An 18,305-nucleotide genomic window follows, 5' to 3' on the forward strand; every position below is an offset into this window, starting at 1 on the left:
TTTGATGGTAACAGCAGGATGGATATTATTTAACACATCCAGGGTGACTGGCCCCCATTTCAACCACAGCTAAGCAAGCTGTGGCCAAACTGTTTTGCTGTGTCTGTCCATCCTTCTCACCTCATGCTCTAGCTGAAGCTGTTTCCTCAGCAGACACCAGCCAAGGACCTCACCCATGTCAGGTCCATGCAGAAGCCAGGACTGGCTGAATGCTGCCTTGTCCTTGCTGACACATGCCTGAGGAAGTAGGGACTGTGTCCCACAAGCCATTGCAGGTCCCAGCAGGGGAACTGGCAGCTTCTGTGTGGCTTAAGCAAATGGGATTGTGTGGGCACAGCTCACAGCAGCAAATTCTTCCTCCTGCTTTTAAAGAGCAAGACAGAGATACGTCCTTTGCTCTCATAAAGTTTGCCTTGAATGGCATCTGAGGAAGTGGTCAGAACAGACAGCTTGGGGACTAACATTCAGCATTAAGATGAAGATATAAAATGGACTTGATGTCTTCAGGAAAGAACTATTTGAAATATGTGGCATGGGCTTAAAAGCAGATGCAAATTAATACTAGTAAGAACTGTCATACTTCAAAAATATAATGATGACCAGGTCATGACCCTCTGTAAATGGAGGATGAGGCAGCACTGCCACGATTCCACTCTATCTACCCCCAGTCTGATGGTGGCAGGCGGTTCTGGCTGAGTGGGAGGCAGGAGTGGCTTGTCTGCTGCCAGCACATGCTTCTCCAAACCCAGTTGTGGCTGGGAAATGAAGGAGGGTACCTTGCAATCAAACTGCCATCGCTGTCTAGGGCACACTGCAAATAAAGGGCCACCAGCATGAATCATATGATGAATCACAGCATTAACGTGTCCTTCAGGGAACTATTTCTGCCTCTTAAAAAACCCTGCAGATTTAAAGTGAGTGGAAACTGCATACATTTCTGATTTCTTTGCCTCTTCAAGTGGAACCAGAATTTTATTTCTTGCTGTCCTGGAAAGATGAGTTCCCTTGGGGCTACTGCCTACCTGACCGTCCTGACGTGTCTCTTGCTGTAGGGAGTGATGACTTTGAAAAGCAGCTCCATGGCTCCGTTGATGCCAAGCATAGTTCCCGTGGTAACTATGGCAATAAAAGGAAAAAAGCAGTCAGCTCTGAAGGAGGCAGCTGGCAAACATTGCTTAGAAGAGATGTGGAGAAGAGTAGCTGCCCCTGGAGCTATGAGCTCTCTGGGCTCCCATCTGGACTCCACAGGTCCCCTTATAAACACAGAAAGTGAAGCACAAAGCTGTGTGTGGGCACAACCTGAGCCAAAATCAGGTGCAAAATCAGTCCTGCAGCTCTTTCCCAATTTCCCCAAAGCCCCTTTTCCTGTAGACATTGTACCCTCCAGAGAACAAATTATAATTAAACAGAGTCTTCGCCCAGAAAAAAAATGACAGACCTCAAATTCATCCCACATTTCCTACATGCAACTCAATGAGGACAGTTCATTTCATAGGGGCTAAAAGGGCAGGATTTTCTTTCTGTGCTGTATTCAGCAGAGTGGAAGTGGGTTTGGGGGGCTTCTGAATGCAGTTTAATTTCATCTAGGCCAATTTTCCTTTTAATCCTTCATTTTTTAACAGAGTAGGAACTCCTTTAGATAGATTCTGCAATCAGTTTCAATACCTAATGCATAGCCTAGGTGTTTAGCCAGACCTCCCCATTCTGAGACAGGATATCTCTGTGTAGTGAAGGAACAAATGCAGCCCTGAAATATTAAATGGATGCGACCAAGGTGAAAGGATCAGTAATCAACAGCAGCCAGAAGGAGCCCTGGCTGCCTGCCCACTGCTGGGTTTTAGCTGTTTTGTAGATATCTCCCAGTGGTCATCAGAGAGCTGCCAGAGGGCTCATCATCTCCTGCTGTCCTACCATGTCCCTGCCAAGCTGTCCTGTGATGGAAAGCCTCCAAGGCCTGCCAGCTACATTCACACTGCCTGGCAATTCATTAGAGCCAGGGTGCTGGACAAGGCTGCTCGAACTCATCCTGCTCCAGAGCAGGATGTGAGCAGCCACAAACATCTGGTGGCAGTGAAGGGAGCAGCCCAGAGTGGGGCATGAGGTAAGACAAGGACTCATCTTTTCTGCTTTCATACCTAAGCACTCTTAAGAGCTTTGTATGGTTCTGGATTCCCTTAAGTTCCACTGCATAATTTTTAAGGCTGGGAACATGTAATCCCCTGGTTTGATATCACACCCATACAGATTTTCACCTAACCTCCCCTGAGGCTTCCCAGCTGGGCCACAGTACCCAGTTATTCAACATTATTAATGGAGAGTGCTGGAGACACCTGGAGAGTAACAGAGATGCTCCAGCAAACGTGCAGAGCTGGGGTTCTAGGGTCTGACATTGACAGAAAGGAGGGCAGGTTGCAGTGTGCATCCTAAAACCTCTGCAGAAACAGCAGCTGAACTGAGTGCAGGTGCACTGAAGCAGGGAGCGGGGAAGTAGGCAAATCATAATTTTGAGTGAGAGGCAGCACAGGGTCACTGCACAGCTGTGAAACCCAAATAAAGGCACATTTCATCTTCTGGCTTTGGCTGCATTTTCAGCCACACTCAGACTTTCAAATACTGCTTATCACGGGGAGAGGGGTTGAGTGTTGAGGCTTGGCTGCTTGCCTGAGGAAGCCCAAAGCATGAAGCCAGCTCCTGTCCAGGCAGAAGGGACCTGCAGGGCTGGGCGCCAGGAGAGCTAAATCTCAGGATGCACAGAGCAGGCTGCAGACAGGATGGCCATCAAGAATTGTCTGCTGGGTGAGGGATGTAGGGAAGGAGAGGAAAGGGTTAGAGTGAGGAAAGGGAAATTTGTGCTGACGAGCTCAGTGCTTTATAGCACAGAGAGCCTGTATGAATCTGTAATGATCCTGAGAGAGAATACTGGAAATCCCTTTGCTTGAATCATTTAACATGAGGGCATTGCTAAGCAAGAAAAGCTGGGAGGGTGAACATCTGAGGGGATACTAGCCAGAAGACCGGGATCTATTATCTGCTTCCTGGGGCACCTTGATTAAGTAACAGATTTCTCTCGCCCTCTGTTTCTCCACCCTCGTGGAGCTGCTCTGAGGATCAATACAATCAACAATAGTGAGACATTTGGCTGTTATGGTAATGGCAACTGTATAGAGACTTAAGGTACCCAAGTCTCAGAGCAAAAGAATTGACTGTCTATATTCCAGACTGGAGATCTTTGCCATGAATATTTTTCACTACAGCACTTTTATTTCCATAGCTCACAGATGAAATGCACTGTAAAGGCTGCATAGGCCCCTTGAGGACCACCTTTTTGTAAGGTTGTTCTGGCTTTTGTGCTTTTCTGTGTATTAATGGTGCATGCAGGCACTAACCCTACCAGGAATAATGTTTCTTTGCATTGAAATGAGTAAAAAAGAACCCTGGTGGGTGTCATACAGAAGAAAAGAGGAAAATCCTGGCACTCACCATTAGAAGCACAAACCCGTAGGACCCAGAGGCAGTGGGTGAGGTGCAGGTGGTGGCCCAGGTGTCTTCTTGTCAAGCTCAGTATTATATCAGTGGCTTCTGCCTTCTGCACTTTAAGCCCAAACTTTCTATCTGTGAAAAGAAAATGAGAATTAAACTATTGCAAAGGCCAGGTCATTGCAGCTGTGCTGCTAAACATATGTTTATTAAGACTTGTAACTCAAAATCTTATGAGAAAGGTATTTGAATGTATCAATGAGTTAAACCAACATAAATCTCACTTGAAAATGGGAAAACATGGGGTTCACTTTGAGTCACCATATAGGAAACATAGAAGAGTCTGGACTGAAAAAGACCTTTAAAGACCACCTAGTCCAAACCCCCTGCAACGAGTTGCACCAGACAAGGCTGCTCAGAGTCCTGTCCAATCTGACCCTGAATATTTCTAGGAATGAGGCATCCACCACCTCTCTGAGCAACCCATGCCAGTGCCTCACCATCCTTATAATGAAATATTTCTTCCTTACATCTTGTCTAAACCTATCCTCTTTCAGTTTAAAACCATTACTCCTCGCCCTGTACCAACAGGCCCTACTAAAATGTGTGTCCCGTTTAGCTACTGGAAGGCCACAGTGAGATGATCCTCATTTTTGACCTCCCCCCAGCAGCCCCCCAGCACCCAGCAGTACCTCGTTGGCCCACCCTGGCCAGCAGCCGCAGCAGGGGCAGGAGGGTGCCGTGGTCGGGCGGCTCTGTCCGGGCAGCCGTGGCCAGGGCCTGCAGCAGAGCCTCGCTGCCCCCTTTGCTGACCACGTAGTGAATCCTCCGTCCAGTGCCTGGGGAAGAGAGGAGAGACTGCTCAGAGCATCCCCTCCTTGAGCCACAGCTGTCACAAAGCCTCAGTCTGCAAGGAGCACACAGAGCTGCCATGGCCTTCGGACAATATTTGAGTGCCGTGAACGCACGAGCATTTGCAGAACTGGCCATGAATCTTTCGTGTCCCCAGCTTGGGGACATGGATGGTGGCTGCATGGTGGAACTGTGTGCTCTGCTGCCTGTTGCCACGACAGTCGTTGTCCCTTCAGAGCCACGTGCTGCAGAAGTTTTTCACTGTGCATTGAAATGTGGCAGAGAGGAATAAGCAGAGGCACCGACAGGTTTCAAAGCAGCAAAAGGCTCAGTGATCTTTTCTTAGATACTGGAAATTAAACAAGGAAAGAACTGAAGCTGCACTGGGCTTCTGCCAAATGAAAAGGAATCCTAGGGAAGCCTTGGGGACAGCTTTCAAATAAAAGTAGGTCTCCAAAGAAGCCACGCTCTAACCCTGGGAGCCTTACCGTGTTAACAAACATTGATCCAGGCTCTGGCTCATCCAGGGGGATGCTGCTCCTTCAGTTCCTAAGGGAGAGCAGGACCCCCTGTTCCCCATGGAGGACATCCTTGCACCCAGCTGAGGAACAGGGCTGCAGGGTTCCAAAAGAGAGGCCCAGATGGACCGGTGCTGTCTCTGGTGGGGCTTCCAGGAGTGGGGGACCCAGGAGGATCCAGCACTCCCCGATGAAGCCCCCACAGCCTGGCAGTTTAGTTGGGTTGGCAATTGTTTAGCAGATCATATTTTTGTGGTGGAGCAGAAAGGAAAAATAACTTGACTATTTTTTTTTTTTCAACCAATAAGTTGATTTTTTCATGCAGCTTTGAACACATAAAGTGACATCCATTCCCTGCAGCCCCAAGGCAGAAATGCCTTTTGGAGACAGGCTGAACCCTCTGCATTAGAGGGTCCCTGGGCTCTGAAAAGTCACGTTCCTTTCCCTGTCTCACAGTCCTCTCTCCAATGCCACTGGTGAACATTTCCCGTGGTTGACTGCCAGGGATTATGAAATACTTTGCAACCCATGGGCATCTTTAAAACTAAAAAGAAAAAATTTAAACTTTCTCTGAGTCTCTTTTTCTTTTCTTGAACACATTGAATAAGCTCAGTTTTCCAAACACAGGAGTAAGGACCGACGGTCTATAGATACAAATTGCATTTTTTTCACCTTGCAAACACCTGGTCAAGTTTGAATGCAAGCATGAATTCCCAGACTTACTTGAGAATCCCTTTTCTGCCCTAGCCCACAGCCATTCCCCCAAATCTTTGCTTCCTTACCCAAAGACAGCAAGTCAGTGAGGACACTGAGAATGTTCAGGATGACGTCCTTGTCACAGGAGCTCTGGAATGGAAACACAGCAAATTTACAGATCAATTCAGAACAGGACACTTTGTGCTGCACAGGGCTGCAGTGCATCATGCAGTGCAGGGGCACTGAGATCCTTGTTTGGATACTGAGCACTTCTGTGCCATCTGGACAGTGAATATATGGAAACATATTGATGACACATTTTAAAAGCCTCTAACATATCATACCATGTGGTATTTAATACACAGTAGCATTTCTGTAGAACTTACATCTAAATTCTAAACTAAAGCTCTCTTTTTTAGTTTGATCTGGCTATCCCAAAGTTGAAGAAAATTCTTTATCACATAGAAATGCTAAATGTGAGGTGGTTTTCTATGACAGCATCTCTTATTACTGCAGTGGAAGAACATTATATTTAAATTATATTAATCCCATCTATAACAAAATTCTCCTGTCTTTGCAGCCACAATCACATGGAAGCCTTGAACTTAAGAAAAATTCCTAAGCTTATTTTTAAACTAATATAATTTAATTTTAAGACCAAGTTACCACGACACTTTGACATGACACATTCTGCTTTAGAGTCACTTTAAATTTTGCTTTAGAGGAAATAAGATATAATGTATTTGAGGAGAAAGAAACATATGATATCTATCATCCATCTGTGTGATACAATAGTCCCCTTCTTTAACCCTGCTCCAAACAGATTTCACTGCTGTGATTCAAAAATTAATCACTGGTCTGTATTGCAATTAGAGGGTTTTGGGTTAAGACCTGGGTGTCTTTATTTCTGAACAGATACAAATTTCTAATATAATACAAAACTTGCATTTGAATAGCCTTGGTCGCAAAGAACCTTAGGATCACACAAACTATAACAGAATCACTTTATTTTCAATTAAATGATGACAATAAGATAACATCTCACAAATATATGGCTCCTATATTTCTGAATGTTGAACTGTTTCAGAAACTTAAACCTACCTTGTAAGTTAAACTAACCTGGTATCTATTCCAGATATATGTCATCATTTTACCAGCCAAACTGATTCAACCATTCTCTGACATATTTAACTTTATGCAACTGTACATTTAAGACAAGGAGTCGAGAAGTAACACCTATCAAAAAGTAACTCTAGAAAGAATATTAGGGAAAATCTAATTCAGATCTGTAATAATGACTATTAATACAAATGGACCCTTTTTTCCCAATGGATCTCTGAAAAAGTGACAGCACAGGCTGACAAGGTGCTGAGGATTGTGTCTCTAATTAGGGAGCTGCAGTCCATACCTCCTCCTCTGTTATAGCTGGGGAGGGCATGCATTGGGTGAGACATGGGGATGAAGCAGGAAATTGATCAGTCTGCAGTCAGAGCAGGTGACTGCCAGCCTGGAGAAACAGATTTCCACCCCTGTCACAGAAATCCTGTAGGATGCTTGGCAGCTCCCTGCAACCAAATCTCCTTCTGTTTTGGCAAACTATACGTGCCATTTTCTGCATGGAATAACTACATTAATGCCAATGTTTCCTAGCTTCTGTATCCTATAGCTAGTGTGTATTCTTAGATTTTTTTTTTTTTTTGTCATAATTATTAAGAAAACAAACTCCAAATCTCTGAAAAACAGTGTTTCCCATCATACTGGTTTTGATCAATTAGCAGTGCTACCAACTATTCCCTGCTCAATAGATGTTCCAAGTGAGCCACAGGGACAAGAGGTGTCAGGAGGGGAATGAGAGAAAAGAACAAGATATGGTCAGGAAAGAGGAAAGAAGGAAAGAAGAGTCAGGTGAGGATGTGATTGGAGAATCACTTCTGAAATGGAGACTCAGTGGAGAGGGTCTGTGAGCACTGATGGCTTTCTCAAGGCTCAACTTGCTTTTGCTCTTAACTAAAATCACAGGTAAAGTGCCTGTCTCATCCCCACATCAGAGCTGGCCCATGCCCAGAGAGAGAGCCTGCTGTTTTTCTCCATTATTAACTCAACAAGCAGAGATCTCAGCACTGAACATAAAAGTTCAGCCCTTTTATGATCCATGTTGAAATCAAAAGGCTCAGTGTGGTAGGATTGCTGCTCCTTGCAGAGCCAAAAACAAACAGAATATGTGGCTTTCATGAATTCCAGTAACTCTGGTTTCACTAAGTATTGCCACCCTCACCTTAGAGGAGCCCAGATTTGTGCCACTGGCTCCAGGGACCACACAGCAAGGAAAGTCTGCAGTAGGGTCAGAGCAGTTCTGAGCAGCATTACTCTTGGGTAAAATATATCATTTTAGTCCTATGTTAATCTTCCTAATTCATGTCTTTGTTCATTTGAGCTGGCTCAAGTCTCCCAGACTAAACAAAGAACATTCAGAGCTCTCTTCCCAAGAGTTTCTTGGCATTTTTTAGCATTGGGACTTAATAGTCAGGGGCAGGTTGTCAGGAGTGATGAGTATCCATCAAATTTACGGACTCCAGGAAGACTTACTGTTCTCAACACCTTTTTAAATATCAGAGTTGCCTAAATCAGTCCTCGGGTTTTGTCTTGCTGCCTCTCAGTATCCCTTTCCTCTGTAGGTGGATGGATTACACATTAAGGTTTCAGTAATGAAGTCTTCATTGATTTATGCTCCTATTACACTGGGTTGTTTATTTTAACTGATTGGATTGTGGGTTCCTAAGCCATTAACACAAATAGTGATGACATAAGATATCCTCTGACTTTCCATGCACTTTATCCAGGGACTCAGGCAAACAAAGAACTTGAGGAAACATGAAAGATCAACCTTTAAAATGTGAAAATTAAAGCTGGGTGATATTGCCAAATATTTTACCTGAGTGTTTACTCTTGATGTTTTAACACTAAAATTCTGTGTTGGTGCCTCATTGCTCCCCTTCCTGCTGCACACTACTGAAGGAATTGGATGACTCATGTGTTGGCTGAAACAATGGATAAAACCCCAGTCCATTACAAATTCTAACATATTTCCCACTAACTTTAGTGGCACCACTGAATAATACAGACTTCTGCAGAAGAGCACAGCTCCCATTTATAATAGCAAGACAACACAGAAAAAAACCATCCTAAAGTTGCTATTGTCTTGCTAGATGACAACTTGCCTCTTGAAAAGAAGCAGCTCGGATTTTGACTAATTAGCTTCAGGTTTTCGAAGTCATCAAAGATATTTGGACATTGAAATATATTAGAATTGATTGTTTAAATTAATACACATAACAAACTCCTTGTGGATGAATTGCCAACATATTCATTCATAAAAATATTCAGTAAATCCTTTTGAACAGTAAGTACAAATGAGAAAATCACAACTTGTGCCTGATCTAAAAAAGATGAATAGAGTAATTTCTTTAATGCAAATTTCTTACCCTGCTCGGGTAAAAATAAACACATTAGTTATTTTTATTGAAAGAGATGTTTGATGGTTTAAGAACAAACCATAACCAAAGAAACGAGAAAAGTAAAATTCCTCTTACTAAGTATTTTCCATTCCTGTCAGCACTTACAAATGTTGGATACAGCATCTACATGTACACAGACTAATGAAGATGCATTTGTTGTATATGGGTGGAATAAGAGCAGAGAAAAGTTCCCAGAAGCTTAAATTAGATTACAAAATCACTGACCTCCTGCAGGATTTCACTAAAAGGATTTAAAGTTAGAGCCAAATTGTTACCTATTAACAATAGCCTGTACTTGCCTTTCACAGCTTGTGGCTGGACAAAGGTTAAAGTAGCAAAAAACATCACTTTAAATATCAAGCACGGCTGTACTTTTCAGAGTCCCTCATCTTTCTTAGCCCTACTCCAGCAAAGCATCCTGTCTTCCTCACTCAACCAGGAGTATCACAGGACTGAGCTCAGATTCATTTAATCAGCTCCTGGCTGAGAGCTCCTCTCTGAGCTTTTTCTGAGAATTAATCCCTGAAACACAGGGGTTAGCTTGGCAGAAGCTCCTCAGAGATAAACAGCAGAAGGATGGAGAAAGCCAGGAATAAAAAATACCCCGGCACATCATCATTGATAGGTTACAGGCAGCAAGTGATTAATTGGTGACATTGGGCTTGGAGGACAACAGCTCGATCCCAGCATTTCTGACTGGCAGCTGGGATTATTTCACTGACCCACAGTTAAGCAGGGAACAGCTCCTGTCTCCTTGTTCTGCTCCTGGGAACATGCCAAGACCAGCTGTTATTTACTCAAGACAAGATTATAAAATTGCCACTAAGCCAGAGCACCAGGTAACCTCAGTGAAGTCCCTGGGGATGTTTTCCACAAGAGTCAGAAACCTGACAGAGGTGGGATTTTTCATGTCTCTCCTGGAGGATAGCAGCCATCAGTGCCAGTCCCCCTCCAGCACTGCCTTCAAACAAAAACATCCCATAATCTCAGTCTTTTGGGCTTTTTGTCTTTTGCCCAAAGGTAGGTATTTCCCTGAATGAGACACACAACCTACTGAGAGGGTTTGTTAGGAGTCTAAGCATTACTGCTGAAAAAAGGAGGACACCCAGAAAGAAATCAGCATTAATTTGTGCAGTGTGAGATTTGCTAATAAATATTTTATTTGGGGGAAGAAATACAAAGCAGTTATTCCATTCACAAAAGTAATGAATGCAAAATGAAAGCAGTCTCTCTTGCAAGACAACACATAACATGGTTTCTACCAATACGTCTTTTAAATTAACTGTCGAATTGTCTCACAAAGCTGTAGGACTGCTTAGGAAAAATCTCCCAAACAAACAACAAAACAAAATGGTCTAATTTTAAAGAAAAGGTACCACTGCACTGGGCTAAAAAACTTCCAGACCTGTTTGTTTGTGTCTTTTTTAGTGAGACTAAGGAATAGGATATCCAGTTCCAGGGTTTGTTTGTTTGTTTGTTTGTTTGTTTGTTTTAAAATAGCCTGTTTCTAAATACGGAAGCAGGGTTTGACCTGTCCAAAATATATCCTCCTCTCTTCTCTTTCCCTTAATAAATTTGCTCACACAAATAGAAGTCAGCAGCCCAACTGCCTGTGTAATGAGGCTTACGTCTGCAAGTCAGATTTCTCACCCTCTGCACTTGAAGCCTATTGAAGAGAAATTCTGGTGCAAAATTAATAGTGGCTAAAATCAAGAGCAGGTTAGAGGCTGAGCAGCATTAGTCCTCACTGTCTCCTGAGACCTCTAGAAAATGTTTGGTTCTAATTACTCTCTTAATGCTTAAATCAGAGAGTCATCTGCCAGCAAGGTAGAGGTGCCTAGCAGCCCAAACTGCTGGACACAGCCACTCACCACTGGCATTATGGATTTGCCAGCTGGATATCTCCTTCCCACAGCTGACTATCCAGCCTTACAATAACTGTGAAGACAGGTTTGGTGCCTTATGTTCTGTGCTTTGTCAGAGTAAATTGCTTTTTCTAATTTAAGAGGAGCTAAAAATTCACACTTAACTAAGAGAGCAAAATACCCTAGAGAGTTTCTTGTCTGAATGCTCCCATCCTCAGCCTCAATATTCAGCCAGGAAAGCGTGATTTCTTTTTGTTGGAAGGTGCACAGTATTTGTTACCTGGAGGTTTATGGAGGCAAAAATAATTATTTCTGAGGGGGGGAATAGGGGCTCGGAGACCTCTGAAATATCAGTAGGCAACCACAGAGTAGGGGAGGACTCAAATTAAAGTGATTATAGCCTGAATTTTGGCACAAGTCAAGCACCTTCTCAACAATACTACCATTATCCAGCTTTAGAAGGATCCCAAGAAATTATGTTCGAGCTGCCCCTGCTCCCAAAACAACCATCCAAACATCCTCAGCATCACCACAGGAGTCACCATCCTCTGTGATAAACAATACGTGCATTTCTTTGTCCAAATCTGGATTCCCTCTTCTGAGGAGTCAGATAGGCCTGAGCAAGCCAGGAAACTCAGAGGAGACATGGAAGGAGAAGGGGCTATTTAAAGCCTCAGGGAGGAGGACCTTGCTGCTCTGGGAGTGTCCTAAGTGACCTCTTTAATCCTGGGAGAAAGGCGTCCGCAGCTGTGGGGGATCACGTAGCCCTCAAACTGTACCCAGGGCAGCCAAGGGGCCTCCAGGGACAGGACACGTGGCCAGGCAACCTCTTGCTCCTGTTCCCAAGCCTTGGAGACAAGTCCCCCTCGCTGGCCCTGGCCACCCCTGTGAGGCATGGCAATTACCCCACTGAGCCAAGCGCCAGACATTTCTTTTCCTACTGATGCTTCACACCACACACCAAGCCCAAAGCAGAAATTATGGGGTTCAGATAAGAAAATATAGCAAAGACTCATTAAAAATGTCCCTCCCTCTGGCCCGCTGCAATCAGGTGGGTGGCTTTTTTCAAGGCTTGCAATGACCTGAAGGTCTGGTCTTTTCTCACCTCTGTTTGCACTTGGGTGTGATAACCTGCAGCATCTTTTTCAGTAGCACAGCAGATCATGGCTGGGTGCTATGATTCCAACCCTTCACAGCTCATCCAGGTCAGCAAGAGTAGTGCCTCAAAGCAAACTTCTAACATGCAAATGGACAGGGCTTTGTCCCCATTCACTGAGCTTCAGGATTTCTTCTCAAAGGATACAGGCTACACTCTGCAGGACTAAACTGCTTCAAGGCAAGGATGGGAAAACTCCAAACTTACATCCTAATGTCTTCAAAACACTGAAGGTGTTGAGATGAAACAGCTTGGCTTAAGCTGATCTCTAGCCAAAATAACTTGGTGAATAACATGGTGAATATTTTCTGTGCCAAGAAATCTTAAAAAAATTAATGCAGTAAGTTGCACTAGCATAACACCTTGCATCAGAGGATCACAGACTTCTACATAAATATTAGCTAACACCTGCCCAATAGCATTCCTCGTCAAGATCAGATCGTTTCCTATTTTCCTGGTGGGAAATATCACTTAGTCAATACCTAAGAGGATAGCTAGTAGAGCCAGGATAGCTATTACAACAAAATGAAGCAGAAATGCTGCATGCACAGAAGTACTGTGGCCCTCAATCACACACTTATTTCCATCTATTTGTGAGAAGTCCAAAATTTCCCTTCCCTGAGATCAGTCTTCTCCCAACTTCCCAGAAGTGCAGCAGAAAAATCTATCCCCTGCAAGGAATACTGATGCCAGACTAGGAGAAGAAAGAGCTACTTCCCACCAGTGGCTCCCAGAGCTGTTTGAAAAGAGATTCATCCTTGTGCCAAGGGATGAGGAGGATACTACATTTAATAAATCCATACAGGAATTAGGAAGCACAAAGACCATGACCTGATCTTTTTCCTAAGGATGTTTCACCTGCTGTGTCAAAAAGACTCAAAGGTGTTTCCCCTAACTTCAGAGCAAGGTTGTTCATCTCAGTGTCACATTATTAGTGTGTCACTCCAATAAAATATATTCACACCCAGATATCTGCAGGAATTATGCCCTGACAGACTGCAATATCTTGGATACTGTTGGCAAAGTAAACTGCTTTTTTTCTCTCTTTCTCTTTTCACACCAAAGTTCTCTCAGTGTTCTCAAAGAAAAGCTTGTCCTTGTGCAGAAGTTCCTCCTGTTACAAAGTTCCTTTGTGTCACTTGTTCCTCTCACTAATGCTCCTCTAATAGAGCAATTACTTTATTATGCAGAAATGGTGGTAAAACATTATTATATAACCCTCAAATGCTTCTGTCAAATTGGAAGTGTTAAAAGAATGAGGAAACTTTGAGATAAATCGAAACACGTGATACTCTGCAAAAGGCTTTTAGACTTTCTTTTGAATATTTCTAATGTTCTTTCTGTAATTTCTACTGCAGATAAATTCTCCCAGGTTTCATCTCTTATTTCACAATAAGTTACCTATGACACCTAAAGATTTTGACTGGATTTAATGTTATATTAGTCTCCTTTTTGCTCTTTTTAATCTATTTTTATTTTAATGCCAAGATTATCCTAGCATATGCCTTTCACACTCACTTAATAAGTTTCTGTAAGGCATTAACCATTCTTGTACAATGTATGCGTGCCAGCACCTACTGTTTATTGCTGTTTCTTGGATTTATTCCTATATTTTATATTACTTTTGCTGTTACTGAACTAATTTAAAATATTAATGTTTCATTCAAATGCCACTCTGTTACAGATATTTAACACAACTGCCACCCAAATTTAATAGCGAGGGATCTGTTTTCTCCATGCAGTTTTAGTTTTATTTTACCCTACCAATGATGAAAAGCAGCATTAATCATGCTACTCTCTTTCTTTTTTGTGAGATTCGATGGGTGTCAGTCCAGAGAACACTTTGTCTTTCAAAGATGAAGTACATTTGGGAGTTGACAAACTTTTTTACAAGCAATGGCATTTCTCAAAGTACAAGTGAGTCTGGAGAATCTTGGAAAATTTCCAGATGTACTCGCTTTTTAATGAAACCACAGATTTTTGAATGCTATAGTAAATGTGAGTATGTGCACGTGGAAATAAATAGCCATAATGAAGGTGCTGCTATCCTTGCCTTCTCTGGGATGTTCCTGCTTGGACCCACATGATAAAGCCCAAGAATCCCTGGGTCTAATCTCACTCTGCCCTAACACTTGCCTGTGTTCAGTCCAAGCTTCTCTCTGTATTCCTGTGCAAACAATGGCACTTTTTGCACATTATTCTGACGCTGACTTGTACAGGCTGAAGACGAGGATCACTAAAAGGTACACTCTGGTTTAGAAAAACACCAGTCCTTTCTCTTGCCAAGACAAGTGTCCTTACGTGTCAATCTACCCCACTTCCAAAAGCACCTTCTGGAACAGCCATGCAAATGCTTTTAATCAGTCACATTTAATAACAATGATTGAGGTATGGGCAGCAGAGACAAGCCACTAATAACTATTGTTAGTCACAGCTTATTTTCTTCAGAGATGGAACCTGAAAGTGAAAATGATGAACCTATTTTTGCCATTCAGTCTAAGTGAAAAATCAAACAACAAACGAAACTCGGCATCCATAATGAATAGCAAACTGTGCTTTGAAATTCTAATGATTTAAAGTAATATTACCAGTAATATAAAGCAGAACTTCAGTTTAACTGCATTGCTGAGACCCATCCGTCTAGATTTAAACAGCAATCTCTCAACAGCAAAGCCTTCAGTTCTCTGAAAAGGTTGCCAAGTTTTTAAGAGGCATTTAGGGGTATGTTATTTTCCATCCAGAAGATGGAAAGATTTTTATTTCCTTTATCTTCAGTCTATACCCCATACAAGACACCCAATAGCAGCAAGCCAATACCACCATGCCAAAACCAGGCATGTTTGGGGCTTTATTCCACCTTTGTTACTTCATCCAGTAGCTCAGAAGCACCTGCAAACTAAGTGTTGGTCAGACAAGCTAAAAGGCATTTTATTAGCTCCATGAATGAGCCCATGTCTGTGTTTGTGCTCCAGGAAAAGGGACAGGAGTTATATTTCAATATACCCAGCTCCACACATTCTGCTAGGATCCCCTGTGGAGTTCACCCAACCAAACCCCTTGGGCTGCTCTTCTGAGACTCTCTCACATGGGAATGGGCTGAACATGCAGTGGGCACAGTGGGCTGATCTCACAAAGAAAGGCGAATTCTTCAGTGAACACCCAGCAGGAGATTTGATCTATGTCAGAATCTACCTCTGATGCCTGCATCCATTGCCAGCAGGGAGAGATCACCAAAAAGTTCTTGTTGTGTCCTGTTTTGTTTAAGCATGTTCCCAAGGAGATCTGTTGGTGTAATAGTGCTCACAGGCTTTGTAGGCATAGCAGGGAACTTTCAGCTAGGGAGATTTCCAACTGTTTGATCACCCAGCCATGCAGACCTTTTAGACAAACCCTCCAGAGTTTTCCGTCAGCGAGGTACAGCTGCTGCTGTGAGAGCTTTTGAACCAAGCTGTTAATAATCAGGGTTTTCATCTCAAAGAGAAATCATTTTAATGCATCTCTGCATCCAGCTGTCCCCTTGAAGTCCCTGTGCATCGTGGGGAGATCAAATGACCTTAGCCATATGGGAAGAGAAATTGTCAAAGAAAACAGAGCCAGGCACACATTCTCTTTCTCCTTTGTAACCTCTAGCTCTCCCCCACTCTTGCAAAACTTCAACATGGAGCCAGAGGCTGTTCAAATTGCAGAAGATTGTCCCAAAGAGAAGGTCAGATAAACCAGGGCAGTAATGCTGCTTTCCCCTAGCCTCTCCAGAAACTCTCTCCATGTGGATGGTGCTGGTTTATTCCTGGAAGAATTGAGGGTTGAAAGAGGCAGTTCAGTTTGTTCCTCTGACTTAATCAGATCAGCATTTTAATCATAGGGAAAGGTCAGGTGGTCCATTCTCCCTCCTCCCCTCCTTTGAAGTGAGACAGGTGGGCATTCACCATGCCAAGTTAACTGCTTATGGGAGGATATCTCTCTCCCTGTCAATCTTCTGCTTGCCAGGTTAATCCTGAATAAAATGGAGGGCCAGCTTTATCTTCACTGTAAATCTGCTGCTTTGGCCTTTCATCAGGAATCCCATAAAAGCCACAGAAGATGGCAGAGGAAGACAGGCACTGCACTAATTTCACCCAGGCTGAATGAGTGTCATCTGCTCAGGCTGTGAGTTGTTCCACCCTTTGATTTGGGAAACAATGTGAGCTAAGATTCCCTTTGCCCTAACTTGACAGATGAACCTTATCTCCATCTACTGTCCAAATGAAGAAAGCAGAAGGCACAGACATTGAATGAGTTTGATGGGGTTTGTAACAGTTCTGAAATAAAGCCCAGCACTCCTGCTTGATCCATCAATACAGCATCATTCCCTTCTTTGAAAGGAAAGGAATAGGTACCAGAGAGAGCACTGAGCTGATGGGCCATGGGGAGAAGAGTCTGTCTCAAATTCCCATTAGACCCAGTGGGAAAGCCTTTACCTGTAAATTACACCAAAAATTAATGTGCATAAAAAGCTTCTCAATAGTTGATTGCAGTAAAACACAATCCTGTGGTGTTTCCATGTCAGAAAAAAACCCCATGTGTTTTGGTTTCAAAGCATCCCTTGCTGAAATGCAGGGGGGAAAAAGCCAAGATTTCTTTGGTAGAGTAGTTATTTCTCCCACAGGAATTCTGTGTCAGAATTACTCAATTTTCTAATAAGAATCATCATGAAAGCTTTGCAGTTCTCATTAATTCCACCTCAACCTACAATACCTTTTGAAAATAAGGCTGTGTTCTTCCACGAGAAGGGACCATGAGAAGAAAAACCCATCCTTGTTCTGTAAACCCCCAAAGGGAAGGAGATTCAGCTTTGCCCGTGTAATGTCTTATCAAGCAAATGTTATCCTGTTAATCAATAGTTGGTCTAAAACACCAATTCTCTTTTTTGTAGCTTAGTAGTGCCTGCAGGCAGAAGAATCTCTACTATGTTATCTCTGTCCTCTCTAGAAGACATCTTATGAAATCAATGACAAATTCTTGATTTCTGAGACCTTGATTTCTGTATGGTGTGTTTGGTCCCCACTCAGTAAAACAAAAGTCATAACAGCACACAGATCAAAAGGAAATACTAAGTCATGGATATGAATGGGCTAAGTCTCCATCTCCTCTGGAGGAGAATGATCAAGTTTCCCTTATTTTAAGAGATGATCTTCATCACATTAGAGTTTCCTTCCCAAACTGTACTAAGAAAAATTGTTTTGCCTGTATGAAGAGGAAAAAGTTATCCTGTTCTTGGAGATTCGAATCTCCACCCAAAGAATCCACCTGGATTATATTTAGGTCAACTCCTCATAAAATAAAACAATCAGGGGAATAAACCCAGATTTTTAATAACAGAAAATGTCTACAAATATTTGATTGATTTGGATTCATGTTCTTACTTCTTAGCCATCTTAAATTAAGTTGTATTTTCTGAAATAAGCTTTCTCTTCTGAAGCAGCAGCACAATAATGCTCTGTGTGGCACACAAAGCTTGCAGGATTGCAGGCACCAGTGTCAGCTGGGCTGGACAATGCATTTGTTCAAGAACCTTCCACATTGTTTACCCCTAACACTCCCTCCTCACCTCCTGCAGCCAACCTGGTTTTGTCCAGGGCCGAAGGGAGGCTGGCTGGTGAGCTACTGCTCCTGGTCTCCTTGGAGAAGGTTGTAACTCCCTCTCACAGAATGTCTCACCAATTCCCAGGAGCATTCTGACCTCCCAGTTCCCCAGGCTGAAATCAGCCTGCTTTGCCCAGGAATCACAGCTCCCCATCCTTCCCTGCGGAGATTCCCGGCACGCAGAGCGGCTCCGCCGGTGGATCAGCACCTCTGTCCTCGGGCCCATCGGGCCCTGTGGGCAAACAGGTGCAGATAGACTGTCTGTGAGACAAGAGCTTATTAAAAGAATAGGGGAAGGCAGGAGGGAATTGTTCTCTGTCCTGGTCTGGTGAGAAGAGCATAGTCACGAGACCGGAGTCAGGCAGAGCCCAGCGGCACGTGTGGGTGTGCGTGGATTTGGGATCTCAGAGCCTGAGGTGAGCACACAGCAATCCAACAGCCACAGGAAAGGGACACCTCTGCCCAGCGTCACAACCAGTTCATGAGCAGCTGCTAGCAAACACTGCCTTATTCTGCATTCCCACTGACTGCTCTTGGAGCCCAGAGGAAGGAGGGGCTTTCACCTGCACTTCCAGAGGCTTAAATCCCCCCCAGATTTCACTGC

The 18,305-nt window shown here is 43.4% G+C and overlaps 1 protein-coding gene across 1 annotated transcript in view; it reads right to left on the reverse strand.

Annotated features, from left to right (window-relative positions):
- AGBL1 (AGBL carboxypeptidase 1) overlaps window positions 1-5,824 on the reverse strand; it is a 247,124-nt gene extending 241,300 nt beyond the window's left edge. The window contains exons 1-5 of the mRNA XM_053954983.1: window positions 5,807-5,824; window positions 5,630-5,693; window positions 4,170-4,316; window positions 3,481-3,612; window positions 1,023-1,116 (exon numbers count right to left, since the gene is read on the reverse strand). Of these exons, the coding sequence (XP_053810958.1) occupies window positions 1,023-1,116; window positions 3,481-3,612; window positions 4,170-4,316; window positions 5,630-5,693; window positions 5,807-5,824 (455 nt within the window). The remainder of the gene's footprint in view (window positions 1-1,022; window positions 1,117-3,480; window positions 3,613-4,169; window positions 4,317-5,629; window positions 5,694-5,806) is intronic.
- Window positions 5,825-18,305: the final 12,481 nt, after the last annotated feature.

The sequence above is a fragment of the Vidua chalybeata genome, chromosome 13, assembly GCF_026979565.1.
Source record: "Vidua chalybeata isolate OUT-0048 chromosome 13, bVidCha1 merged haplotype, whole genome shotgun sequence".
Lineage (NCBI taxonomy): Eukaryota > Metazoa > Chordata > Aves > Passeriformes > Viduidae > Vidua > Vidua chalybeata.